The sequence below is a fragment of the Alnus glutinosa genome, chromosome 5 (assembly GCF_958979055.1).
Source record: "Alnus glutinosa chromosome 5, dhAlnGlut1.1, whole genome shotgun sequence".
Taxonomy (NCBI): domain Eukaryota; kingdom Viridiplantae; phylum Streptophyta; class Magnoliopsida; order Fagales; family Betulaceae; genus Alnus; species Alnus glutinosa.
This window is the reverse complement of record NC_084890.1, coordinates 22,680,822-22,704,787: the sequence shown is the minus strand read 5'-3', so window position 1 is coordinate 22,704,787 and position 23,966 is coordinate 22,680,822. Positions and strand designations below refer to the sequence as shown.

Sequence of the window (23,966 nt, the reverse complement as noted above, 5' to 3'; positions counted from 1 at the left end):
ACCACTACTTTGAATCCGGCATAAGTATTCATTAGGGTTAAATGGGTTTTTCTTTAAATTATTATTATATTTACCGCCCTTATCAGTAACATATGTAAATGAGAAATGTCCTACTTTCCAAATTTTTATCTCTAAAAGTAATTTTCAAATGACGTGTCATCATCCCATGAGATGACACATTTCTTAAAATGATAGATCACTTGAGATTGTGACACATTATTTCAAAAAATGAAAACTTTTGACCTCCCTTATTTTTTTATTTTTCTCTCTAAATTTGTTTCGGCTTCTAAAATTACTATCGGATCAAAATTTAGTAGTGATTCATTTCAAATTTAATAATAATCTTAGTAAGACAAGAAGGCTTTGTTCTAGCTAGCAATACTCACGATGGGACTGCTTGTTTTACAACTTTGCTTAAACTTGGGGTCAATTTGGCCATGTGGGTTTAAAGTAGCATAATTAGGGAAGAGAATATAATATAAAAAAGAACACGAGTGCATGTCCAAAAAGTCCTCTTAATCTCTTATTCCATCACCAACCAACTTCAGGTAAGAGGTGAAAAAAACAAAAACAAAAATAAAAACAAAAAAACAAATGCAGTTTCCAATAAGGACAAATCCAAACAACGATAGAATTTGACACAAAAAAGTTAAAATAAAAATATATATATAAAAAAATAAAAAAATAAATTTTGCAATGATTTCACGGTAGAAACATCGGGAATCAGATAATGTTGGGACGTTGAAATTTGAGAACCCAACCCCATGTTTGTCGAAGAGATAATTGATTGAGGAATATCATAATGTTTGAATGACCCAAATAAATCATTGACAATAGTCAACACAAAAGCCAATCTTTTTGACTTGTATTTATATTATTCCCCACTAATTACAGAGGAAATTCCCATGGGAGAATAACTAAATCCATGGGCGGCGCCGCTCCAAAGAAAGGATTAAGTAATCCTCTCACCTTTCTTTCTACTCAGCCAAACAGGGATGGATGTTCATACTTGTGCATGTATTACATGTGTGGAGATGCTATTTCTGGCTCCATCTCCAAGAAAGAAAGATGTTCAAAAACGACACGATTTCTGTCGTACAATTATGTCAATATATATTACAATGAATAAAGAATATGCTTTGCTTGTAATAGCTGAACTGCTTCATTACTACTGCATGGGTTTGATTCTTGGCTAACGTTATTGAATATTTCAAAAAAGGCATAAGAAAAGGCTAATTATTGAACTCAGGGCAACCACAAGCTCCTATGAATGCCACGCAACTCTTTGTACAAATACATTACACAGTAGTGAATATATGACATAAAATATCATTCTAACTTATTCTCCCACCTGACAACAATGGAATCAAAGTACCGGTGAGAAACATAACCAAACCAAACAATCAACAGGAATCAAATTTTTGTGTTAGAAAGTCCTGAACTCGCCACGTGTTCCAAGTGCGCAAAGAAATGCTCACACAGTATACATAACCATCACTCTCGAAGGGACGATAAAAAAGAAAAAAGAAAAAAGAAAAAAGAGAGGAGCTAAATGCCTAAGAAGAAATCCACCGAGGAGAAGATAAAAAAGAGTCACTGCTTCGATAATACTATATCTAGGGCCTCCCTACAAATTCACTACGGATAACCTATACATGATTCTGAATTCTAAGTTTAGATCCAGACTGAAGCAATACTGAGACCCTTGCAGCTGGTACGGAACCTTGGTATAATGGACATCGTTGATGAATAACCGGTTTGTGTCAGCCCTTTGTACGCTTTGTCATTGCTGCCAAATTCAGGATGTGCCATCCGAGGAAGCAATCTCACCTTTATCAGAGTTCAGATTGATTTTGGACTGCGATTTGTCACCTGCTGCCATCTCATTCTGATGGCTCTCATTTTTCTTCGAATTGACAAACCGACCCCCACATCCCCTAGCTCTTCTGAGTGCATGCAAATGTCGAGATTCATGCAAATATGGCTGCAAAATTAGTCTTTGAGTAATGAGTGATAAATCACTAAATCAACAATATTGGATTGAGAAACGATGCAACCCCACAGATCTTTATTAAACATTGTACCCAATGAAGCAGACTCACCACAATGTTGCATATAAGAGGCAAAAAATTTGTGGCTAATTACGTACCTTTCGAGACTTGGCGGCTTTATTTTCTGATTCAGCTTTTGCGCGTGACTGCCGACGTCGCAGGATGCCGTGATATTGTTTTGCGTTCACAAACACAGGTTCCTCAACCGCATCTGATGGCAAAGGAACCCCAGCTTGCTGAATCCCCATCAACTGAAGATGGACCTGAGACAAGTAATTATCCAATAACTGTAACATAGATGGTCATAAGCAATGTGTGGTCTCAACATGCACAATTACCATATGTCATAAAGAATCAGAAAATCAATATATGGCGGTTTTAGGTAAGAGTATCAACATATGGCATTAAAGAGAGCATACCATTGGTTGCCCACCATAGGCCTGTGGAGGATACGGCTGTGCATCATAGGGAGCAAAGATGCTTCTATAATAAGGATCTGGATACGGATAAGCCGCTGGTGCCTTCAAGAGACAAGCCAACAGGTAATTAACTAAATGTCACAGAACCAAATTTAAATATGAAAAACGGGAGGTGAGGGAGAAACCATAATCATTCTAGCAACTAGTTCAGTAGTAGAACTTCAATATGAACTATAGCGTTCGGTTCTATTGATCAATCATGAGACACCATTGTTATGCAAACAATATGAGTTAATGACTTTCTAAAATTATAACTTCCAGGCAAGAGATCTCCAAAGAATATATTGCTGAAATGCAAAGCAATGACAGTAACCAGATGAAGAAATGACTACAGAAGATACTAGTTGAATATTTAATTCCCCCCCCCTCGATTTTCAGTTGCCAGTCCATAATTTTTTAGAAGCTGCAACTTCCCAACTTCCAATGATATTAAAAATTCTAAAATGAGAAGGTATAAATATCACCAGCTTCAGTCAATCTCTTTGCACAAGAGGTTGAACTCTATAAGTTACCAGGTTTTTCTTTTTTTACAACAAAATATTATTTAAATAAAAAAGTGCACCCTTACACAGGAAGCATACAACTAAGCGCAAAAAATTAAGATCTAAAGTTACCAAGCTCCAAAAAAGAAGAAAGTAGTTTCTATCAACCAATCAAACATCATCTGAAAAACATCATCAGACTTTATCACTGAGAGTTCCATGTATTCAAATCCTTGCATATCACTGAGACATTATGAGGGTGCTTTCCATATTACTCTACTACCATTCTTACAAAGCTACATTTCCAACTGGCCAAACAACTCTATAATGGACTTCACTGTCACCAATGCAACCCAAAACTGTAACACCCCGGTCCCATATTGAAAAGGTGAGTTGCCCACATAAAGTAGGTGATTTATAGAAAGAAACTCATAGGTGCTAAGTCCCCACATTGGTTGCCTATTAGTGAAATTGGGTTTTATAAGGAATTCTAGGATCACCCCAAATTGACTAGTCATTTTGGGGTGATAGCGCAGATATGATTATCGTTTTTGCTTAGGTCGTTACACAAACAAAGGAAAAACAAGTGATCATAACTCTCGCACAATGTCTCAATGATGTAGAAGATGATTTGCAGAACCTCCACTTGATTTACGAATGCATCACCAACACACTAAAATCTTTCACTGCTTTTTTACGGTTATCCATATTCAAGATTTTTTTCCCTCCTTGTGGTCCAAAAGAACCAAGCCACCTTTATAAAGGTCATTGACCCTGCCAAATATTCCTCCATAGAAAGCTTCCCCTTAAGCCTTCTCTCAGAGCCCCATAACGCAATTTTACCTCAAACTTACTCATTGACAAACTCCTTCACACCCTTTCATTGCACTCCCTATTCAAGTTAACAGAAAATAATAACCTCATAAACTGCTCCAGCGACTCAAGTTCCCAATCCTGTGCAGCCCTCAATCCCCCACCCCAACTATGAAGCTAATAAGTTCGGAGAATTCCTCCTAACCTTCCGAATGCTTTTCAACAAACTTATCCCAATGCATCCCTCAGTACCTATTACTAAGCAGATTTGATTTTAAGTGAGCTCTCTCTAGAGGAATGAATAAAAACCTGTGACACTGCAATCTAACAGTTATCTAAAAAAGAGAATGCATTAGTTATCTAATAAAGAGAATGCATCTGACGATTCATATAGAGTGAAAGAGAGACCTAAAACAACGTCTCTCTCTTTGCTCAAAGAATCTATTATCTTGTTCGTCCAAGATGAAATTGCAACATGACTACAAAGAGTAACAGAGCTTAACCAATGCAACAAGAGTTTTGTCTTGCCTCTAGTTTCATTTCAAAAATAATTACAAACAAAGAGAAATAATAAAATAACTCCTTAAACCTTTATTTAAGATGTAATAAAATAGGACTGGCCAGAAAGATAATTTGAAGACAAAATAAGGTTTCAATGAGGTCAAAATAATAGCTTGATGGATTCCAACATCATCATTATTCACCAATTAGAAGAAACAATATGCATATTCTTCTTCCTACTTGAAAAATAATCCATTCTCACAAGTTGTGAAAGATAAAGGATCAAAGTCACCCTTGAAGCAAGATTGTAGTCATTTAAATTCCTGTCTGGATTGGATTTGGGTAGGGAATTTCACTATTTTGGGATTGGATTTGGTTATAAGCATGGATTGTACGGGTGTAGGACTGAACTCCGGAGGGGCTGATGGCAACCTGAATGCTTCGCTGGTGGGTTATGGAGCAGATGCCGTGCAGTTATACGATAAGGGAAAGGGATTTTGGAGGTCAATGGTGTTAGCTCTGCCACTGGTGGTGCTTTGTCTAAGGTCTCGCCGGAGGACACCCAGTTGCAGCACCACGTGAAATCTTCAAGCTCAGATTTCACCAGTGATCATGTACAGATGATAATTCTCAGGTCTGGACCACCTGTCGTGAATTATGTCGATTCCTTTGTTTAAGGTTCTGCTTGTTCTGGAAGTTCATCGAATTTGGCCAGGACGTCAATGTTGGAGATGATCCAATCCCTAAGGGTAACCTATTGGGTTTCAGTGGCTTTGAGACAGAAAAGTAGTCAGCAGTGTTGGATAGCTCTGTTAATGAGAAGGATCACTCGAATAAGGAAAAGGAAAGCAGGCTAAAGGCCAGGGTGGGTGAAGCAAGTTGTTTGGGTGGCAAAGATTCTTCAAGTCTGGACGGGCTTGATGTGTGTTGTGAAGAAAGGAATGGTCTAGCAGGTTTGCAATTGGTATTATTTACTAGGGAAGAACGCTTTGTTTGTGAGCCTCTGAGCTGTTGTCCCCCAATGGCTTCTAGTTGGGTACTGCAGAAGGTGAAGGACAATGCCATTTTGTTGGGCTATCTTGTGAGGAGTTTGAAGGGCAACTATTGATCTTGCTTACAACCATTGAAGTGAGACATAACCAGGAGGGGTGGGCTTCCAACTCCAAATCAGCCATTTGAAGTAAAAGAGAATTGAAAAGATTATCCTGCTCGATCAATTATGATTCTACGGGTGGAAGTTCAGGCCGTAGCAGAGTGAAGGGAAGGGGTATCTCGGTTTATCCATTTAGCCTCAATTGCTATCATGGAATGTAAGAGGGTTAAACGAGGGAAAGAAACGCCTTCGAGTAAGAAATTTGCTCGGAGAGTGGAAGGCAAAAGTTGTCTTCAGGAGACCAAATTAGAGCTTATGTCCTCTAGTATTGTGCGTAGTTTATGGGGGTGTATTCATGTAGATTGGTGTTGTTTAGACTCTAGGGGCTTTCCAGTGGTATTTTGCTCATGTGCAATAGGAGGGTGGTGGAGAAAATCGAAGAGTGTGGGTGAATTCTCAATTGGCATTTCTTTCAGAAATGTCGAAGATCAATTTTCTTAGGCCAATGATGATAGAATATTTTTATGGAATGAATTGGCTGGTTTGTTAAGTTGGTGGGACTTATGCTAGTGCACGCGCAAGAGGGGGGGGGGTTTCAATGTCACTCGTTTTCCTAGTGAGAGATCGGGCAAAGCCTTTTTTGTCCAGCTATGTCGGAGTTTTCCGATTTCATTTCCGAGCAGGGGCTCTTGGACATTCCTCTTATGGGCGGCTTTTTTACGTAGTCTAGTAACAGGGACCCTCCTTCTTGGTCTAGAATTGATAGATTCATTGTTTCCCCAGATTGGGAAACCCAGTTCCCTAATTTGCTCTAGAAGAGGTTACCTAGATTGTGCTCGGATCATTTTCCTATTCTTCTCAATTGCAGAGGCATTCCTGGAGCCAGATGATATTTCAAGCTCAAGAACATGTGGCTAAAATCATAAGGTTTTGTAGATAGGGTGAATTGTGGTGAACCTCTTATTTGTTTCAGGGTTCTCCAAGTTACAATTTGGCTCACAAACTTAAGGCTTTTAAAGCTTATTTACAAGCTTGGAATGATGAGATGTTTGGAAATATAGAGAGAAAGCAGCAACTTCTTTTGGATGACTTACGGGTTCTTGATGGTTGGAGGAAGGGAGACGTTTAAATGAGGAGATAACAAGGAAGGCTACTGGGATTAATGAATTGGAGAGGACAATTCTTTTGAAAGAGGTGAGTTGGAGGCAAAAATCGAGGGCACAATGGTTAAGAGAGGGTGACAAGTGCACACAGTTCTTTCATTGAGTGGCCAATTCGAATAAAATGAATAATTCCATTGAGTAGCTGGTGGTTAATGGTACATTTTGTTCATATCAAACTAGGATCAAAGAACACAATGTGCAGTTCTACGACAACTTCTTTACCAAGCGGTACAATTGGTAGCCCAGGTTTGATGGCCACACGTTTGACTATGGGTTTCTTCCAAGTTTGTTGGGAGGTGCTTAAAGTAAACATCATGAATGTCTTCCATGATTTTCACGCTAGAGGTATGTTTGGAAAAACCTCAATACCACCTTCATTTCTCCTATTCCGAATAAACCAGGGGTTGTTGATATTAAGGATTTTCGACCTATTAGCTTAGTGGGTAGAGTGTACAAAATTGTTGCCAAAGTTCTAGCTAACAAGTTGAAAATGCTAGTAGAGAAGATCATTTCTAAGTCTCAGAACGCTTTCATCAAGGGTAGACAAATTCTAGACTATGTTTCTCATTGCTAACGAGTGCCTTAATAGTAGGATTAGATCTACGGAACCAGGTGTGTTGTGCAAGTTGGATATTGAAAACGCTTATGACCATATCAATTGGGATTTTCTCTTGTATGTGGAAATGCGGTTTTGGAGAAATATGGCGTAAATGGATAGCATATTGCATTTCCTCAGTGTGCTCTTATGCATTGGTGAATGGCACTCCGACGGGCGGCTTTAGTAGCTCCCCTGGCCTAAGACAGAGAGACCCATTGTCTCCCTTTCTGTTCATTATCGTTATGGAGGCGTTAAGTAAAATGAATTCTGCTTTAGGGAATGAGGGACTTTTAGCAAGCTTCACGGTGGGACCTAGGAGTGATGGTGCTATCAACATTTCTCACCTTTTGTCTGTGGACGACAACTTGATATTTAGCAGAGTAAATCCATATCATTTTCACAACTTGCGTTGTTTCTTTTTATACTTTGAAGCAGTTTCAGGTTTGAGGATCAATTGGCTAAATCAGAGTTGGTCCCGGTTGGCAATGTCACCAACATCGAAGGTCTAGCTAATATTTTGGGTTGTAGGGTTTCTTCTATGCCTATGAAATACCTATGTCTTCCCTAGGGAGCCTTGTTTAGGGCTAAATCTATTTAGGATATTATGGAGAAGATAGAACGTAGTTTGGCAAGATGGAAGATGATGTACTTTTGTCAAAGGGTAGGAGAGTTACACTTATTAAAAGCACTTCATCTAATCTACCTTCTTCATGTCTCTTTTTTCCCTCCCCATCGCATCAAGAAATTGCCGTGGGAATTTTTGTGGGTTGGTATGAGTGAAGAGTTCAAATTACACTTGGTTAGTTGGACTAAGGCGTGTGCTCTGATCTCTAAAGGAAGGTTGGGTGTTAGGAATTTACTGTTACTGGTTTTCAACCTAACTCTTTTGAGGAAGTGGCATTGGCGCTATGTTCAGGAGAGAGAGGTCTTATGGAGGGTGGTTATGGATTCTAAATTTAGCAGTGCATAGGGTCGGTGGTGTTCTCAAATGAGGTCCATGGGTAGTATGAGATGGGGCTTTGAAAAAATATCAGGAGGAGCTAGGAGGAGCTTTTTAGCCATACTAGTTTTGAGGTGGGTAACGGCTCCAAAATTCAATTTTAGCATGACGTACGGTATGGAGATCACAAGACAACTAGACTTGTTTAGCATTGCCCATTTTAAGGAAGCTGCAATGGCAGACTAGCTCATCAGTGGAATATTAACTTTTCCAGAGCGGCTCACGATTGGAAAGTAGATTTTTTTACCTCATTCTTCACTTAGTTGTACTCCATTAGAGTGAGACAGTGTGGTAAAGAGAAACTTTATTGGGCACCTTCTAAGAGAGGATTGTTTGATATTAGATCATACTACAATGTTCTTATTCCCCATGATAGTACTCCTTTCCCCTTAAGGAGTATTTGGCAGAATAAAGTTCCCTTGAAAATGACATTCTTTGCTTGGTCAACTGCATTAGGGAAGATCCTCAGCATAGACAATTTAAGGAAACGACATGTCATTGTGGGTGAATGGTGCTGCATATCTAAGAAAAATTGGGAGTCAGTTGATCATCTTCTACTCCATTGTGAGATTTCAATTGCTCTTTGGAATACTATCTTCAGCAGTGTAGGGATGGATTGGGTTATGCCTAGTCAGGTGACAGATCTCTTCGCTTGTTGGAGAGCACTAGGTGGTAGGTTTCAGCTTGATGTAGTTTGGAAGATGATACCACACTCAAGTGCCCTTTGGAATACTATCTTCACCAATGTAGAGATGGCTTGGGTTATGCCCAGTCAGATGGTAGATCTCTTCGCTTGTTGGAGAGTGCTAGGTAGTAGGTTTCAGCTTGATGTAGTTCGAAGATGATACCACCCTGCCTTATGTGGTATCTTTAGAGGGAAAGAAACGATCCAAACTTTGGGGATCGTGAAAGGACATTGGTGAAATTAAAGGCTTTATTCTTTAAGACTCTTTTTCATTGGACTGCCGCCATTAATTTTAATATTTTGAGCTTACATATGTTTTTAGATCGTTTTCCTGTTTCTACTTAGGTCTCTCTTCTATACTTCCTACGTACTTGAGTTGCGCCTATGCGCTTTTTGATAAATTTGAGATTACTTGAAAAATAAAAAAAATAAAAAGAGAAAAGAAAAAAAATCATGTCTGGCAGTGTAACCCCCAACACCCAGACATCACCTTTAAAACAAATGGTGCTTCCTGCAGCTACCAACTCTCTACCACCTGAGCATCAATCAAAGAAAACCTATGAGACCAGTACATATTCCAACAGTCAACCACCATAAGTGTGACTATACATGCATACATATATAAACAAATCAATAAAATCAGACAATAAAGGACTGGTGCTTGCACTCAATAAAACACAAGACAAGCATGAAAACCAAAAGAAGAAGAAGAAGAAGAAGAAAGCGAAACAATAGCCTAAGAAGACAAAATGTTTTTTTTTTTGATAAGTAAGAATTCATTAAAAAACGCAGAGGGGCGCAACCCTAGTACACAGGAAGTATACAAAAGAGCCCCTAGACAGAGGAAATGAAAGAACAAAAAAGTAAAAAGTCAGCGAACAACAAACTACCCGGGTTATGCGCCGACACCCAAAGATATAACAAATTAAGCACCTTTCTACAAATAGCCCCAACTGAAGACTCCACATCTTCAAAAAGCCTAGAATTTCTCTCACGCCACAAGCCCCACAAAACACATAGAGGAACCTGTTTCCATATACGAAAAACAGGACCACGACCCAACAAAGTGCCACAACCCCTCAATAAATCCACAACATTACTAGGCATAACCCACTCCACCCCAAACAAGCTATAAAAATAACTCCAAACAACCCGTGCCAAGTCACAATGAAGAAGAAGGTGATCAACGGACTCCCCATGCTTTTTACACATAACACACCACTCAACCACCACAATACCACGCCTACGTAAATTGTCATGAGTTAAGATCTTTCCTAAAGCCGCTGTCCAAACAAAGAACGCCACCCGCTTTGGAGCTTTAACCCGCCATATACCATTCCAAGGAAAAGAGACCGCCTCGTGACAAACTAAAGCTTTGTAGAAAGTCTTCACTTCAAAATTCCTCTTGGAAGGATTCCACACCACCCTATCAACTTCCCCATGTCGAACCCGAGTAGAGTATAACTTAACAAAGAAGGACATCACCATCTCCACCTCCCAATCTTGAGCATAGCGCGTAAAGAGAACATTCCAATGAACCACGCCTCCAACCACAGACAAATTATCCACCACCCAAGCATCAGGAGAACGCGCAATAGAGTACAAAGCTGAAAAACAGAGCTTGAGAGGCTTGTCCCCACACCAAAGATCATGCCAAATGCGAATATGAGACCCATCTCCCACCTCAAAACGCAAAAACTTGGCAACACTATCCCACCCCCTTCGAATAAACTTCCAAACACTGACACCATAAGGCCCCGTAACCGGTAAAGAACACCAACCTCCCATCACACTCCCGTACTTCACCTCAATCACCGATCTCCACAAAGCATCACGCTCTTGAGAGAACCTCCAAATCCACTTCCCCAATAAGGCTTGATTAAAATTAATAACATTACGAACACCCAATCCACCAGCCTTAATTGGAGTACAGACTCGATGCCAATTGACTAAATGAAATTTAGTCTCATCACCCAAACCACTCCACAGAAACTCCCTTTGAAGCCGCTCCAGTTTCTTTGCTACACTCACAGGAATAGGGAACAGAGATAAATAATAAGTAGGAATGCTAGAAAGAGTACTGTGAATCAAAGTTACCCTACCACCCTTGGACAAATACAGTTTCTTCCAACTAGCCAACCTTCGTTCCACCTTCTCAATAACCCCATTCCAAATAGAAATAGATTTGAACGACGCCCCAACGGCATACCCAAATAAGTCATCGGCAGAGACTCAATTCTACAACCCAGAATATGAGCCAAAGACTCTACATCTTCCACCTCGCCAATAGGGACCAATTCGGATTTGCCTAAATTGATCCTCAACCCTGACACCGCTTCGAAACATAACAAGGTACACCTCAAATTTCGAACATGCTCGGCTTGAGCTCCACAAAAAATTAAGGTATCATCCGCAAACAGTAAATGATTCACCACTAAAGCTTCATTACCCATGAAGCCCACTAAGAAGCCCACTAAGAAGCCTGAAAGCAAGCCTTGGAGCATAGACGCATTCAACATCCTGCTAAGCGCTTCCATAACCACCACAAACACCATAGGAGAAAGAAGATCACCTAAGACGAAATGTTAAAGCAAGTCACAAGCATTTTCACCTTTAATCTAGTACTCCCAATCGGTCACCAACACATCATATCGTCTCTAACACTAGAGACACGAAAGATGACACTTTGCCTTGGTATGGCGAGGATGAGACAAATGCATCTGGATTGCTCATCATATGATGGGTAGCCCGAATGTAAATGTAAAAAAAAAAAAAGCATTAAGAGCATAAAAACTCTATCCACAGCCTCCATTTTCCAATCACAGATAGTCCTATAAAATCTTGAACTCCAATGCAACATCCCAGCTGACCAGTCCATACGGCTACTGTTGCTCTCTTACTAAGAACAAAAGAATACAGGTGAACAAGCATATCCTTCAATTGTTGGCCACATCAAACCTTCTCTACTTCAAAACTAGTTCTACCTTCACCTAAATTATCCACAATAAAAGTTGGTTTTTTCCTATACCTAATTCAAAGTTCTATTTATATCCTTGGATTTTATATTTTTCTTTCTCACTACAAGCATTGATAGCCAGGTACCATGCCGCTGAATATGGGCAAGAATTGTATATTGATGGTTCTAGTACCCAAGAAACAAGAAGTCAGTTTGTTTCATAATTAACCTTCTCTCTCTACCTATTTATGGTTTTTCTTTTCCTTTTATTTTTGGGTTTGAATGATAAGCCTGCTTTTGCAACTCACCACATACAATATCTTTTCTCGACATGTACTTTCAGACTTCTTGACTGCTGTGTCTCATTGCTACTCCAAATTCTGAATGACAATCATCTTGAGTCTACTAAGGAAGATATCCACAAATTAATTAACATCAAATAATTAATGCATCAAGAGATCCTTTTTCAGGCATATGGTTAAACACATCTCAAACATTCAATATGAAGTAGGGAATAAAAAAAAAAAAGAGTATCAAATTAACATATACACTATCCTGACCGCATAACCATACAAATTTCATTCATTTCCTAGGAGTTTAACAGTTACATTTACTTTTGTAATGGACGTACCAAAAAGCTTTTTCGATGAGGATTATATAACTCATGTTCAATAGAGTAAGAAAACAAGAAATCTCAGCATAACAAAATTCTCACTTGATCAGACTAAGAACAAACTGACTGCAATGCTGAAATAATTACCAGGTATCCAAATGTTTAGCAAAACAACATTGAGGAAGACACTTGGTTGTCATTGGCAGGATATCAGGAACAAATAAGATTCAATATTTGGAACTTAATTAGAAGATTGTAGTAGGGAAGCAGGTTTTGAGGTAAAGATGTTACATAAGTACAAGGTAGGGGATTGGGATCCTTTAGGGTACCGAAGACTGTGTATGACAATACAGTTGGCAGTTGGAGTCCAAAGTTATGTCCAGATTAATATTAACCCCCCAAAAAATGTAAAAATTCAGCAATATACATAGCAAACAAATTATTTAATTGAAAAAAAAAACTTTTCAAAAAGATGTTGCAAGTGAAATAAGTTCAAAATACATGAAATACTTTAAAAGTTGGCTTCAAAGATAGTACCACAGCATGTCCTGCTCCAAGCTGCGGAGGTGTTGGATACTGAGCATTTGGAGTAGTGATACCAGAAAGAGACATTCCAGTTACATGAATCTGAGATTCTGAGAGCTTTTGGTGCTCATCAGCTTCACTATTATCTGGACAATCATTGGTTTACAATGCATAAATATTTTATGAAAAAGTTTTTTTAAAAAAAAAGGAGTATTTGAAGACCATGAAGAAACTAGCAACTACTAAAACAAAGATTAAAGGCACCAAGTTTCACAATTGAAGTGAGGAACTCCAGCATTAAGAAATCAGACTGGTTAGTCAACTTTTACATGGAGACAAAGAAAGTTGTAAGTTTCTTCAACATTGATAATTATCACAGCACAAGGAGCTAATACACGGAAGCAGACAAAAAGAAAACCATAAAGCAATAGAGAAATGTTATTTCAATCCATATTTTTTACAAATCAACCATCATTGGATTCGTAGGATCTCAAAGCAATATTACCACAGATGGATATACACTTTGACCAGCTCAAGTGGTAAAATGGTGAAGTGGGATTGGGGTAAGTCATCTGTTCAAATCTAACCACTAAAAAATAATTACCATGGAAGGTAATGAAACTGCCAAAACCAGCACCTTAAAATTCCTTATTAACGAAGACCCTTACTTGAGACCCACCCCAACCCACACAAAAAAGGACTAGTTGTTATAATGTGAACATCCTTTGTTTCTGGTGGTTGAGTAGCACCATACTCATGCTGGAGATCTTTTTTTTTTATAAGTAAGCAAAATTTTATTAAAGAAAAAAGCATAAGGTACCCCTAAGTACACAGGAAGTATATACAGGAGCAATCACAGCTAACCCAACAAAACCCACAAAACCTAAACCCTAGAACCCGAAAGATAACTGATACTAGGATCAAATGCTCCGTAAAGTATGAGTTAAAGGAGAGGATTAGGTTTTCTCTGGTTAGGGTTATTCTCTTTTTGATAAGATAACTGATACTAATACAGAAAAAGAAAAAAAGAAAAAAGAAAAAAGAACAAGAAGAAACTAATAGCTTTCACACTTTGGAGGAAAAACATTATTGTAATTTCAATATTCTGAAGAGTTAGAGCACAAAGCAGAGGCAATTGCAGTCAGTTAGACTGATGCTAACAACTGGGTCAATGAGAGCATAAATTAAATTACGATTTAATCAGTCCACTGAGATCAAAACAGAATAGTTAAAAGGGTAACACATTTGTATAAATTTGATCAAGCCTCAGAAAGAAAATACCAGAAAGATCGTTTGCAGAAGAACTCATGAGGCTGTAATGCACGCTGAATCCCCACAGTCAAATCTGGCAGAACAACCAACACTCTCAAAGTAAAAACGAAAGCATTCCAGAGACAGGCTAGCAGAAAAAGACCCCAAGTCACCAAAAGTCATATCGTTGGTCCAAACTAGGACCTTTCAGTCACTAAATAAGAACCAAAGCTTGAATCTTTAATATTTTAACATTTACACAACCACAGAAAGGCAAAAACCAGAAAAGAAAATGATATCCAGTACCATAATGCCGAGTATGAAAATAATGCACAGTGAGAATACAGCCTCGGGCAATAATTTAGATGTCATTGGAAAACAGATTAGTATAGGACAAACCAAATAAAATATTACACAAATAATAGCCCTGACCTATAGACATGATATCTGCTTCTCGTATATGACAATAGTGGTCCAATTAACAAATATAATAGGATTTCCATAATTATTTATTCGTGAATACTACATATATATATATAAGTAAATGGATTTCATTAAAAACCAAAGGGCGCACTCAAGTACATAAGAAGTTTTTTCTTTTTTGATAAGCAGAACATAAGTATACAATAGAAATACCTAATCTGAGAAAGAGATAAAAAAGTCATGAAAACTAGAAATGTGCAAACACTCAGAAGACTATCCACAGAAAACGGGTATGAAAAAATAAGGTCTTTAGCTTTGCCACCATCCTCTCACTGTCTTCAAAGCTCCGAGTCATTTCTTTATCTTCAAATGCACCACATCAAACAGAGCGGGATCATCTTCCACAAAGCTTCACTTTGAGAATTACCAATCTTTCTTCTCCAACAAGTGAGGAGATCTCTCACCCACGAGGCATGACCCATGCTAATCCAAAAAAACCGAAAATAAATCACCATAAGCCGCATAAGGCACTAGCCATCTCGCAATGGAGCAAGAGGTGGTCAACGGTTTTCCCACTTTTTCTTTTTCTTTTTCTTTTTTTATTTTTATTTTTTTATATAGGTAAGCAAAGAAATATATTAAAAAAGCGAAAGGCGCCCCTAAACATACAAAAAGCATACAAAGGAAACAAAAAAAAAAAAAAAAAACAACAACAGACAGTCAAGACACAATAGACCCACAACCGAAACCCTAAACCTACCAAAACACCCAGACTACATTACAACACAGCAAAAGCTCTCTTGCCTTTACTCTGGCTAGAACGAACACCCGTAGCGTCAAAGTTTATCGAGCACTCCAAATTCTTAACCTGTCTACTCCCTTTTGGCTTAGGAGCAGAAATACACTGTCCCTCATCAATTAATGTCAATAAATCCAAAAAACACTTTTCATCACCCCCGTAAGAGATCCCCATTGTGTGATAACATGATTTAGCATCTTGCATTGCCTCGAAGTAACCTATAACCCCCATCTCATTTTTCTCTCCAACACCAGCCCCATTCAGATCACCTCCCTGCAAAGATTCACCCTATCTCAGCGACAAAACAAGACTGCTGGCCCTCCAAGACATACCCAGCAAAAACTGAGGGGAGCAACCAGTTACCGTTGAAGACAAGAGAATTGGCCGAGGCGGCAGCAACAGAGGGCCACCCACATAACCCATCTCCAACTTAAAAGAGGAATCAAACCCACCCACGCCAAACAAAGACGACAGACCAGACCCAACGCCACCAAACACTCCAAGCAAGGGATGAGAGATAACCAGCACTTCGGGACTCGGTCCAAGAAACCGCTCACTCTTCTTACACATACAGCACCAATCTACTACAACAATTTTCCACTGTCTTAAGTTGTCCACTATAAGAATCTTACCTAATGCGGCAGACCAAGCAAATAAGGCCAATATCAAAGGGTCCCTGCTTCGCCAAACACACCTCTAAGGGAAGGGCTTGCTGTCAGGGGGGATTAAGACATTATAGAACGATTTTACATCAAACAACCCTTTCTTGGAGGGGTTCCAACAAATATTGTTAGCACCATCCTGTTCCAGCCTAATGGAATACAACTGAATGAAAAACGAGGAAAAGAATTCCAACTCCCAACCATGTGTCACTCTAACAAAATTAATGTTCCATTGAAGAAAGCCATTAAAGAACTGAAGATGATTAGCCACGGAAGCATCCCAAAAGCAGGCAATGCTATACAACTTCGAAAACACAAACTAAAGGAGCCGTTCCCCACACCACACGTCGTGCCAAAAAATAATCCTAGAGCCATAACCCAGCTTGAAACTAGAACATCTAGAAAACTCCTCCCACCCTCTCGTAATGAATTTCCAAAGACTCACCTGATAAGACCCAAAGACTTCATTAGAGCACTACCCACCCCACTAACTGTCATATTTAACGGCCACTACCTTTCTCCAAAGAGCCTCTCTTTCATAGGCGTAACACCATAACCACTTCCGTAGAAGGGCTTGGTTGAACATGAGCAAATTCCGCAACCCCAAACCCTCCTCAGAGATAGGAGAACACACCTTGGCCAAACATAACTTAGGACTTATTTATTAGTTACAGCTACTTACTTTAGGATACATTTTATTAATGAATTGAGACTGGCTAGCAGTAGGTTCAAATCTGACTTGGGTAGATTTGATTCATTCTAAATTAAATTTAAGTCGTTGCAAAAATCATCAAGCTCCAGCATGGCACCAAACAATGGACAAACTGATGAAGGTTCGTAGAAGTTGGATTGTTTTGAGAAACGATTCATATCAACAAATGAATTCTTGGAATCATTTTCTTTTTTTGGTATGTATATAAAGTTTCTTTATATACATGTATATAAGATTAAAGATTGGAAGATTGGACAGACATAATATAATCAAAAGAAAACAAACGCCTATGCTTTGACAAATAGCAAATTAAATTGTTTAAAGTTAATCATGGAAGAAGAAAATATAAATTCTATATGATACTTAAACTCACTAACATAGGAATATGCTAATTCTAATAATGATGGAATTAATCAGATTTAGTTAGTATGCCATTAAGAAGACAAGCAACCTCCACTTTGAGGTCCAAAGCAACATAGCATGATAGTCATACTATGAAATGGCAGTGGTTAAAGACTAAAGCAATTGACAAACAATACTTGATTCTTACATATCACAACCAAGTTTAATCCAATTATAGTGAAAGACTTGGGGCACATTTGGTACGCAGAATGGTTAATCCATTAAGAAAAAGGAATAGCTAATACTGGAAATAGAAGAAACTGTAATACAATAGCTATTTTTATTCATTAGTTTTGTTGTAACACTATAATAGAACCCTGAGTATGCATTTCAGTGTTTGATACAGTGTCATATGCTGGTGAAAGAAATCATATTGTAATCAAATTTCCTAAAACACCCTTATAATACCATTCTAATCTACATTTTTATGGAATTTTTTCTTTATTTTTTTAAACGAAAAATTTTAAAATTTTTAAAAATGTCAAGAACCTTGTTCTCTTTCTTAACTGAGAGTCTGAGATTTGCAGCCATCAACAAGCCGGAGAAAATGTTTATGTAAGCTTTTCACATTGCTAGAAGCACCAAGCCAGAGAAAAGTCATTGACAAAGGCTCGGGATCACCAGGATACCATGTACATGAGATATTACGAAGCAAACAAGGGAATTTTGTCACGTCAAGACTCAAGAGGGGGTTGAGGGAAAAAAACACACCAAACAAGTAAACAGATGGTGAGACTCCTCTCACCTAACCTTGCATGCCGCAGGGCTACCAGGGGAACAATTTGGGTTAGGAGATCGACAACTGGCATCGGGACCAACGTTGTTGGAAAACCTGTGACGCATTCGGTAATTTGGCATTCCACCCATGGCAAATGGACCACCACTAGTAGTTGATGATGATGAGACTTCATTCACACCACCACTACAACTTTGTAGAGGTTCTAAAGTTTCAACTACATCATTCATTAAGAGCCTGGCTTTGGGATTCTAGCTCAAAAGTACGCCAAGCTGCAGGCTTTCTATGCTGCTCTTATTGAGTACTGATTCTCCCCAGTATTTACAGCAACTTCCTCTTGTCATTTAGTTTTGGCCGGGCCCAATCTACCAAGTTGTACTCCGTGCTTTGTCTCGTCTTATCAAGAGAGAGAGAGAGAGAGAGAGAGAGAGAGAGAGATACCTAGAAGAGGAACGAGAGAGGGACATAATTGGAGGGCGTTTGTGTAAATGTTAATAGGTGTGCTATTCCAACAAGAAAAGAATAAGTATTCCTCTCCTTCTTGGGCTATTCCTCATTTTGAAGAATAAACAGTTTTTTTTTAATGACAAGGAACCCCTCCAAGTAAGGGTGGGCAAAAACCCGCCCACCTGCACTGATCCACCCCGCCCCAATTTCAACGGTTTTTCAGCTTAAATGTGCAGGTACGGGTTGGATTTTGTCCAACCCGTGTAGGGCAGGGCGGGGTGCAAGTTGGGGTTTTAAAAAACACTGGGGACCCGCCCCGCCCCGCGTGAAAAAAAAAAAAAAAAAAAAAAAAAAATCAAGAAGAAGAAAAAAGAAAGAAACAAAACGAAACCTAATGACTTGTCTTCTAGATACTTCCTTTTCTACTTTTCTAACCTAGCGCCTCCAGCCTCCATTTCTCTTCTTCTTCTCTTCATCTATCTTCTTCCCTTCTCTTCTCTTCTCTTCTTCTCTCTTCCTCCATGACTAGGGTTTACAAATTGTAGAGCTACCTGCCGCCTTGCTCTCAGATCTCACCCACGCTTCAGATCCCCAAAAATGGTAGCCCAAATGAGCAAAAAGTGAAAGGTCAGCCCTTTCTATCACTCTCCGTTTGTTTCCCGAGAAAATAATTCGCAAGAAAAGCACAAATAAAACAGAATGTGACTCCCTCTTTAGCTGTGATTAATGTTTTCTAAAGCTTTGGTTTTTGGTTATAGTTCGTCGCTGACGGAGTATTCTTCGCTTGGCCTGAATCGAGGATACCCGCACAACCCCGCACCGCACAAACCGCAACCATGCAGATACACTCTCTACCCCTGCAGCCACGGTTTGAGTTTGCACAACCCGCAAGGTGCAGGCCGAGGCCAAAAAGGGGAAAAAACCACCCCGCCCCATGCCCACCCCTACCTCCAAGGCAGGGCCAGTTCGTGTACCCACCACTGTCAGGTAAACCTTGGACCCATGTAAAGCGCCCCCTCCACACGGATCGGATAATACTTCGGTTTCGCTGACAAACTGGCCCCAAAGAATTATTTGCAACCAAGGGGATTCGAACCTTAGACCTCATGGGACTACCACAAAGACCAATGCCCTAACCACTTGAGCCAACCCCTTGAGAAGAAGAATAAATAGTTATTCCTAGAAACAATAAAGTAACTAAACGAATTGAATAACTATTACACGGGAATAGTTATTCCATTCTAGGCTTTAACCCGCGTACCAAACGTGCCCTTAGAAAACACAAATGGAAAGAAAGATTTGCTTTAATGACATCCAATATGCTAGTTTTCATACAGATGAGAGCAATCATGAGACAAATTCAAGTGCTAGTGACAATTAATATAAAAGATGACGTATGATGACCAACTCCCCCAAATATGCTACATGCCAGGAGACAAGGTTGAATTCAAGGGAACTAAAGCATGACAAACATAATTGGAAACATAAAAACTTATAATCAGGAAATTGTAATTACAGAAATTCAACTTTCAAATTCATCTTCCAATCAAGACAATTATTTGATTTCTTAGAGACATTCAGATGTACAATGAAATCTGGACCATACTTTCCCTAAATTTTATACATCATTTTAAAAAAAAAGCCCATAATCCTCGGAGGGGCACAATCAAAGAAAACAGTAACTCTCATCCAAAATAATCATAAATTATCAAAACAATGCTCATACCAAACGCATAATGACCCTTAAAATCTTTCAGATTTGACATATTAAGATTGAACCTATTACCTTTCTTCAATATATATTGATGCTGAATGGCTTCACAAACTTTTTTTTCAAAAAAAAAAAAAAAAAACTCTATTGCCTTAATCTCTTCCTCTTTCACCTCAGTTAGGTCATCTATCTAACAACAAATCAGTTCTTGCCATTCGCATGCTTATTGTAACCATTCCTAGACGATAGGCCTAGAATGTAATTACCCAAGAAAGGACAAGATAACTGGAGACTGACTGTTTACCATAACACTATTAATTCCCTTGTCTACAACTCTATTCAGTATCAACCCAAAAATACTACAAATTCATTCATCAACAAACTTAAACTTAGACCTGAATAATCAGCTCAATTACAGTTTTTTTTTTTAAAAAAAAAGTACCCAATTAACCATGTAAATCCGGGAGAAAAAAAAAAAAAAAAAAAAAAAAAACAACGAAATGTGCAATATGCATACATCTCCAATTTCTTCAGTTTTCGAATGCAAAGCAAGAAACTCGAACACACATATTACCAGAAACCAAAACCACTCAGAAAATTTCAAATATAATCACACACGAAAAAAGAAAAAAAAAAAAACTCACCCAAGTACTGCCGAGAAACCGAGAAAACGAAACTTCAGAACCCAGTGATCGAATTCCGAGCTCTCATTTATTTCCACACATTTCCCAGCAACCAAACAAAACAGACAACTAATTAAGAGCTGAAGCCTAAGAAGTCAGCACAGTCTCAAAGTTAAAAAAAATTTAAAAAAATAATAAAAATCACTCAATTATTGTTTTAATTTCTGAGCCACCAAACATACTTGGGAGCAAGAAAAAAAAAAAGAAAAGAAAAAAAGAAATTGAACAAACTAGGGTTTCGAATTTCGAAACTTACCTTACAGGGAAACTTCACAGGCCCCTTTATAAGTAAAAATTCTCTTCTCCTTCTTTTCCTTTTTGCAGGAAGTGAAACTAATTCTGTTCCGGAAAACGAAAGTTTACCACCGTACTTCACTGCTACCTACCTATTTTGCCCTTTTCCGCTTCCAAGTTTTTCCCGATTCTTTTTTCTTTTTTCTCTATTTTCCCTTGTGTTAAGTGTCGAGCAGGTTTGCCAGTCTGAGATCGATCTGGGCCATAGAAATTCAGATGGGTGATTCGGGCAAGGAGTGGTGCTGACCGGTGAGCGGGACGCTAAATCTAGACCACGAGTTCCGTGGGGCCCTCGGTGTGAGTGGATGGGCTGTGAAGAAGTAACCGCTGACCGTTGTCGTTTCTGTAGTTCAGCTTGTGCGAGTGTACGGATCATATGCAGTGGGACCATGGAAGAGTACCGTAGTCTATGGATAATTGTTTATGAAATTCATAAACACACAGTAATCATTCCTTAAATTTTTAAATTTGAATTTTATTTTCTTAGATTTGTCGCCAATTTAAAATTGTACTTTTCTTGTGTTTTTATCCAATAAAACAATGTCTGTTGATGTCATATCAGTATTTTTGTTACATTTAAATTAAAATAATAATTTTATTAAAATATATATATATATTAGAAATATATTAAAATTGTACTTCCCATGTGTTTTTGTCCAATAAAACAATGTCCGTTGATGTCATGTCAATATTTTTACCACATTAAATTAAAATAATAATTTTATTAATATATATAAAAAGAATTAGTACTAAAATTATGGAAAATAAAATTTTATTCAAATTTATTCTACCACCACTAATTAAAGATATTAACATACTAAAAGATATTTTCATATTTCAAAAAATTAATGTTATTTCCAAACAAATAAGAAACAGAAAAGAAAAACAAATTATGTTCTTAAAACAAGACTTAAAACACAAAAGAATAGATAAACAATTAACGGACCCATTATTACAACAAAAAATTAAAAAATTTCAAGAGAAAATAGAATCAGAAATTTGTGCTAACATTCCAAATGCTTTTTGGCATAGAAAAAATAATGTTGTCCAATAACCATATAAATCAAATTTTAATAAAGAAACAATACCAACAAAAGCTAAGCCTATTCAAATGAATCAATAATTATTAGAATACTGTAAAAAAGAAATCTAGGATTTACTACAAAAATGATTAATAAGGAAAAGCAAATCACCTTAGAGTTGTTCAACCTTTTATATTTTAAAAAATGTTGAATTAGAAAGAGGAGCCCCTAGATTAGTCATAAACTGTAAACCACTAAATAAAGCCTTAAAATGGATAAGATATCAAATTCCTAATAAAAAAATTTTATTTTCAAGATTATATGATGCTAATATATTTTCAAAATTTGATATGAAAAGCGGATTTTGGCAAATTCAAATAGATGAAAATTATAGAAATAAAACTGTTTTTACAGTTAGGGGTGAGCATGGGGCGGGGGGGCGGATTTCCGCCTTTTTCGCCCCTGCCCCACTACCTGCGGGTTGACAATTTTCAACCCACAATCCGCATACTATTAGGGGAACCCGTTTGGGGCGGGTTCGTGCGAGGAGGGGGTGACGCAGGGCGGGGGTGCGGTTCAGCAGGGCAGGGGTGCAGGTTTGAAGGTCAACTGGCTGCCATAGGTAGAAGGAGAGCTCTTCATGGCTGAGAGAGGCGAAGGGAAGAGAACCAGTAAGATTCAACACCATACTCTGTTTTGCCTTTGTTTCTTTTTGTTCTTTCCTCTGTTTCTTCACATCCTCTTATCTCTCACTGACACTAACTTCAAAAGAATCAAAACTATGGGTACCCAATTCACAGAATGACGAACCCATAAACAAAAAATCTATGAAAACACATACATGAACCTTCCCTCCACCACCAAAAAAAAAAAAAATCTATGAAAAAGGCTTGCCGAGAATGATGAGTGGGGGAGCCACATATCGCAAATCTACCCAAATACGCATATCCTCCTTTGCTTGAGTCTGCATAGTTGGCGATGATTTTGGGGAAGAAGAGCTGAAGAGGTGTGCGGTGTTGAAGAGTAAAGAAAAAAATGAAGAGGTGTGCCTAGGGTTACGGGGTTAGGGGTTTTTTAATTTATTTTGTTTGTTTGTTTTTTTTTCTTTCAACGAGGAGGGGCGGGGCGGGGAGGGTCCCCGAGGTTTTTTAAAACCCCAACCCGTAACCCGCCCCGCTCTGCACGGGTTGGACAAAATCCAACATGTACTCGCATGAAAACCCTCTAAAACTGCTATATTTGGGGCGGGGAGTGCGGGTTGGGGCAGGTTCACGGGTTTTTGCTCACCCCTACTTACAGTCCCTTTTAGACGCTATGAATGGAATATCATGCCATTTGGGTTAAAAATGCTCCCAGCGAATTTCAAAATTTTATGAATTTATTCTTGTTAACTCTGGATCAGTCCTTCTGTCTCATACCCCTTGCAAATATGATCCAGAACATAAAAGAATTGCTTTCTCCAAATGCACAATTAAAAATGTTCTTTCTCCGGCCCAATGGAGGCATAACCCTTGGCAAGGAAGACGATTTTCTCATCCCTTTGTTCAATTATTTTGATTATCAGAAAGCTTGGTATAACACCTTCTTCTTTCAGAATAACCGTTATCAACGTTCTTGGTTTTTTACCTTTGATAAGATTCATGCAATCAAAAACTTGCCTTTATGGTTTGATGAGTGGTGGAATCTTTTTAGGGCTAAAACTAGTATTCTGCATTCTCCCCTTTGCAATAAATTTCTAGAATATTCAAATAATTTTCCTTCGCCTCCTCCATTCAATCTCTTTCCACCAGAATTATATTTATTTCTTCATTTTAATATCCTTTGGATCATGTCCTATGATTACAACTTTGTTTCCCCAGAAGATA

The 23,966-nt window shown here is 38.3% G+C and overlaps 1 protein-coding gene across 3 annotated transcripts; it reads right to left on the bottom strand.

The window, feature by feature from the left end:
* Positions 1–1,222: 1,222 nt before the first annotated feature.
* LOC133869370 (nuclear transcription factor Y subunit A-7) lies at positions 1,223–21,239 on the bottom strand. 3 transcript variants are annotated; one of them, XM_062306345.1, is made up of 7 exons: positions 21,042–21,239; positions 20,747–20,872; positions 14,241–14,304; positions 12,972–13,105; positions 2,471–2,572; positions 2,150–2,314; positions 1,223–1,984 (listed from the first exon to the last, which is right to left on the bottom strand). In XM_062306345.1, the coding sequence occupies exons 3-7, from the start codon at positions 14,266–14,268 to the stop codon at positions 1,799–1,801; spliced, it is 615 nt and encodes a 204-aa protein (XP_062162329.1). In that variant the 5' UTR covers positions 14,269–14,304; positions 20,747–20,872; positions 21,042–21,239; the 3' UTR covers positions 1,223–1,798. The 3 variants fall into 3 exon arrangements, with proteins under 3 accessions (XP_062162329.1, XP_062162332.1, XP_062162330.1); XM_062306348.1 differs by having other exon boundaries at positions 20,747–20,865; XM_062306346.1 differs by lacking the exon at positions 20,747–20,872.
* Positions 21,240–23,966: the final 2,727 nt, after the last annotated feature.

What these genes read in the sequence shown, in the direction of transcription:
- LOC133869370 (XM_062306345.1), bottom strand. Translation starts at nt 14,268, where the DNA reads ATGAGTTCTTCTGCAAACGATCTTTCTG. An exon ending in CCTATGGTGGGCAACCAATG is followed by an intron (nt 2,315 to 2,470) that starts GTATGCTCTCTT and finishes TACTTGTCTCAG; the next exon opens with GTCCATCTTCAGTTGATGGG. An exon ending in AAGCCGCCAAGTCTCGAAAG is followed by an intron (nt 1,985 to 2,149) that starts GTACGTAATTAG and finishes CTAATTTTGCAG; the next exon opens with CCATATTTGCATGAATCTCG.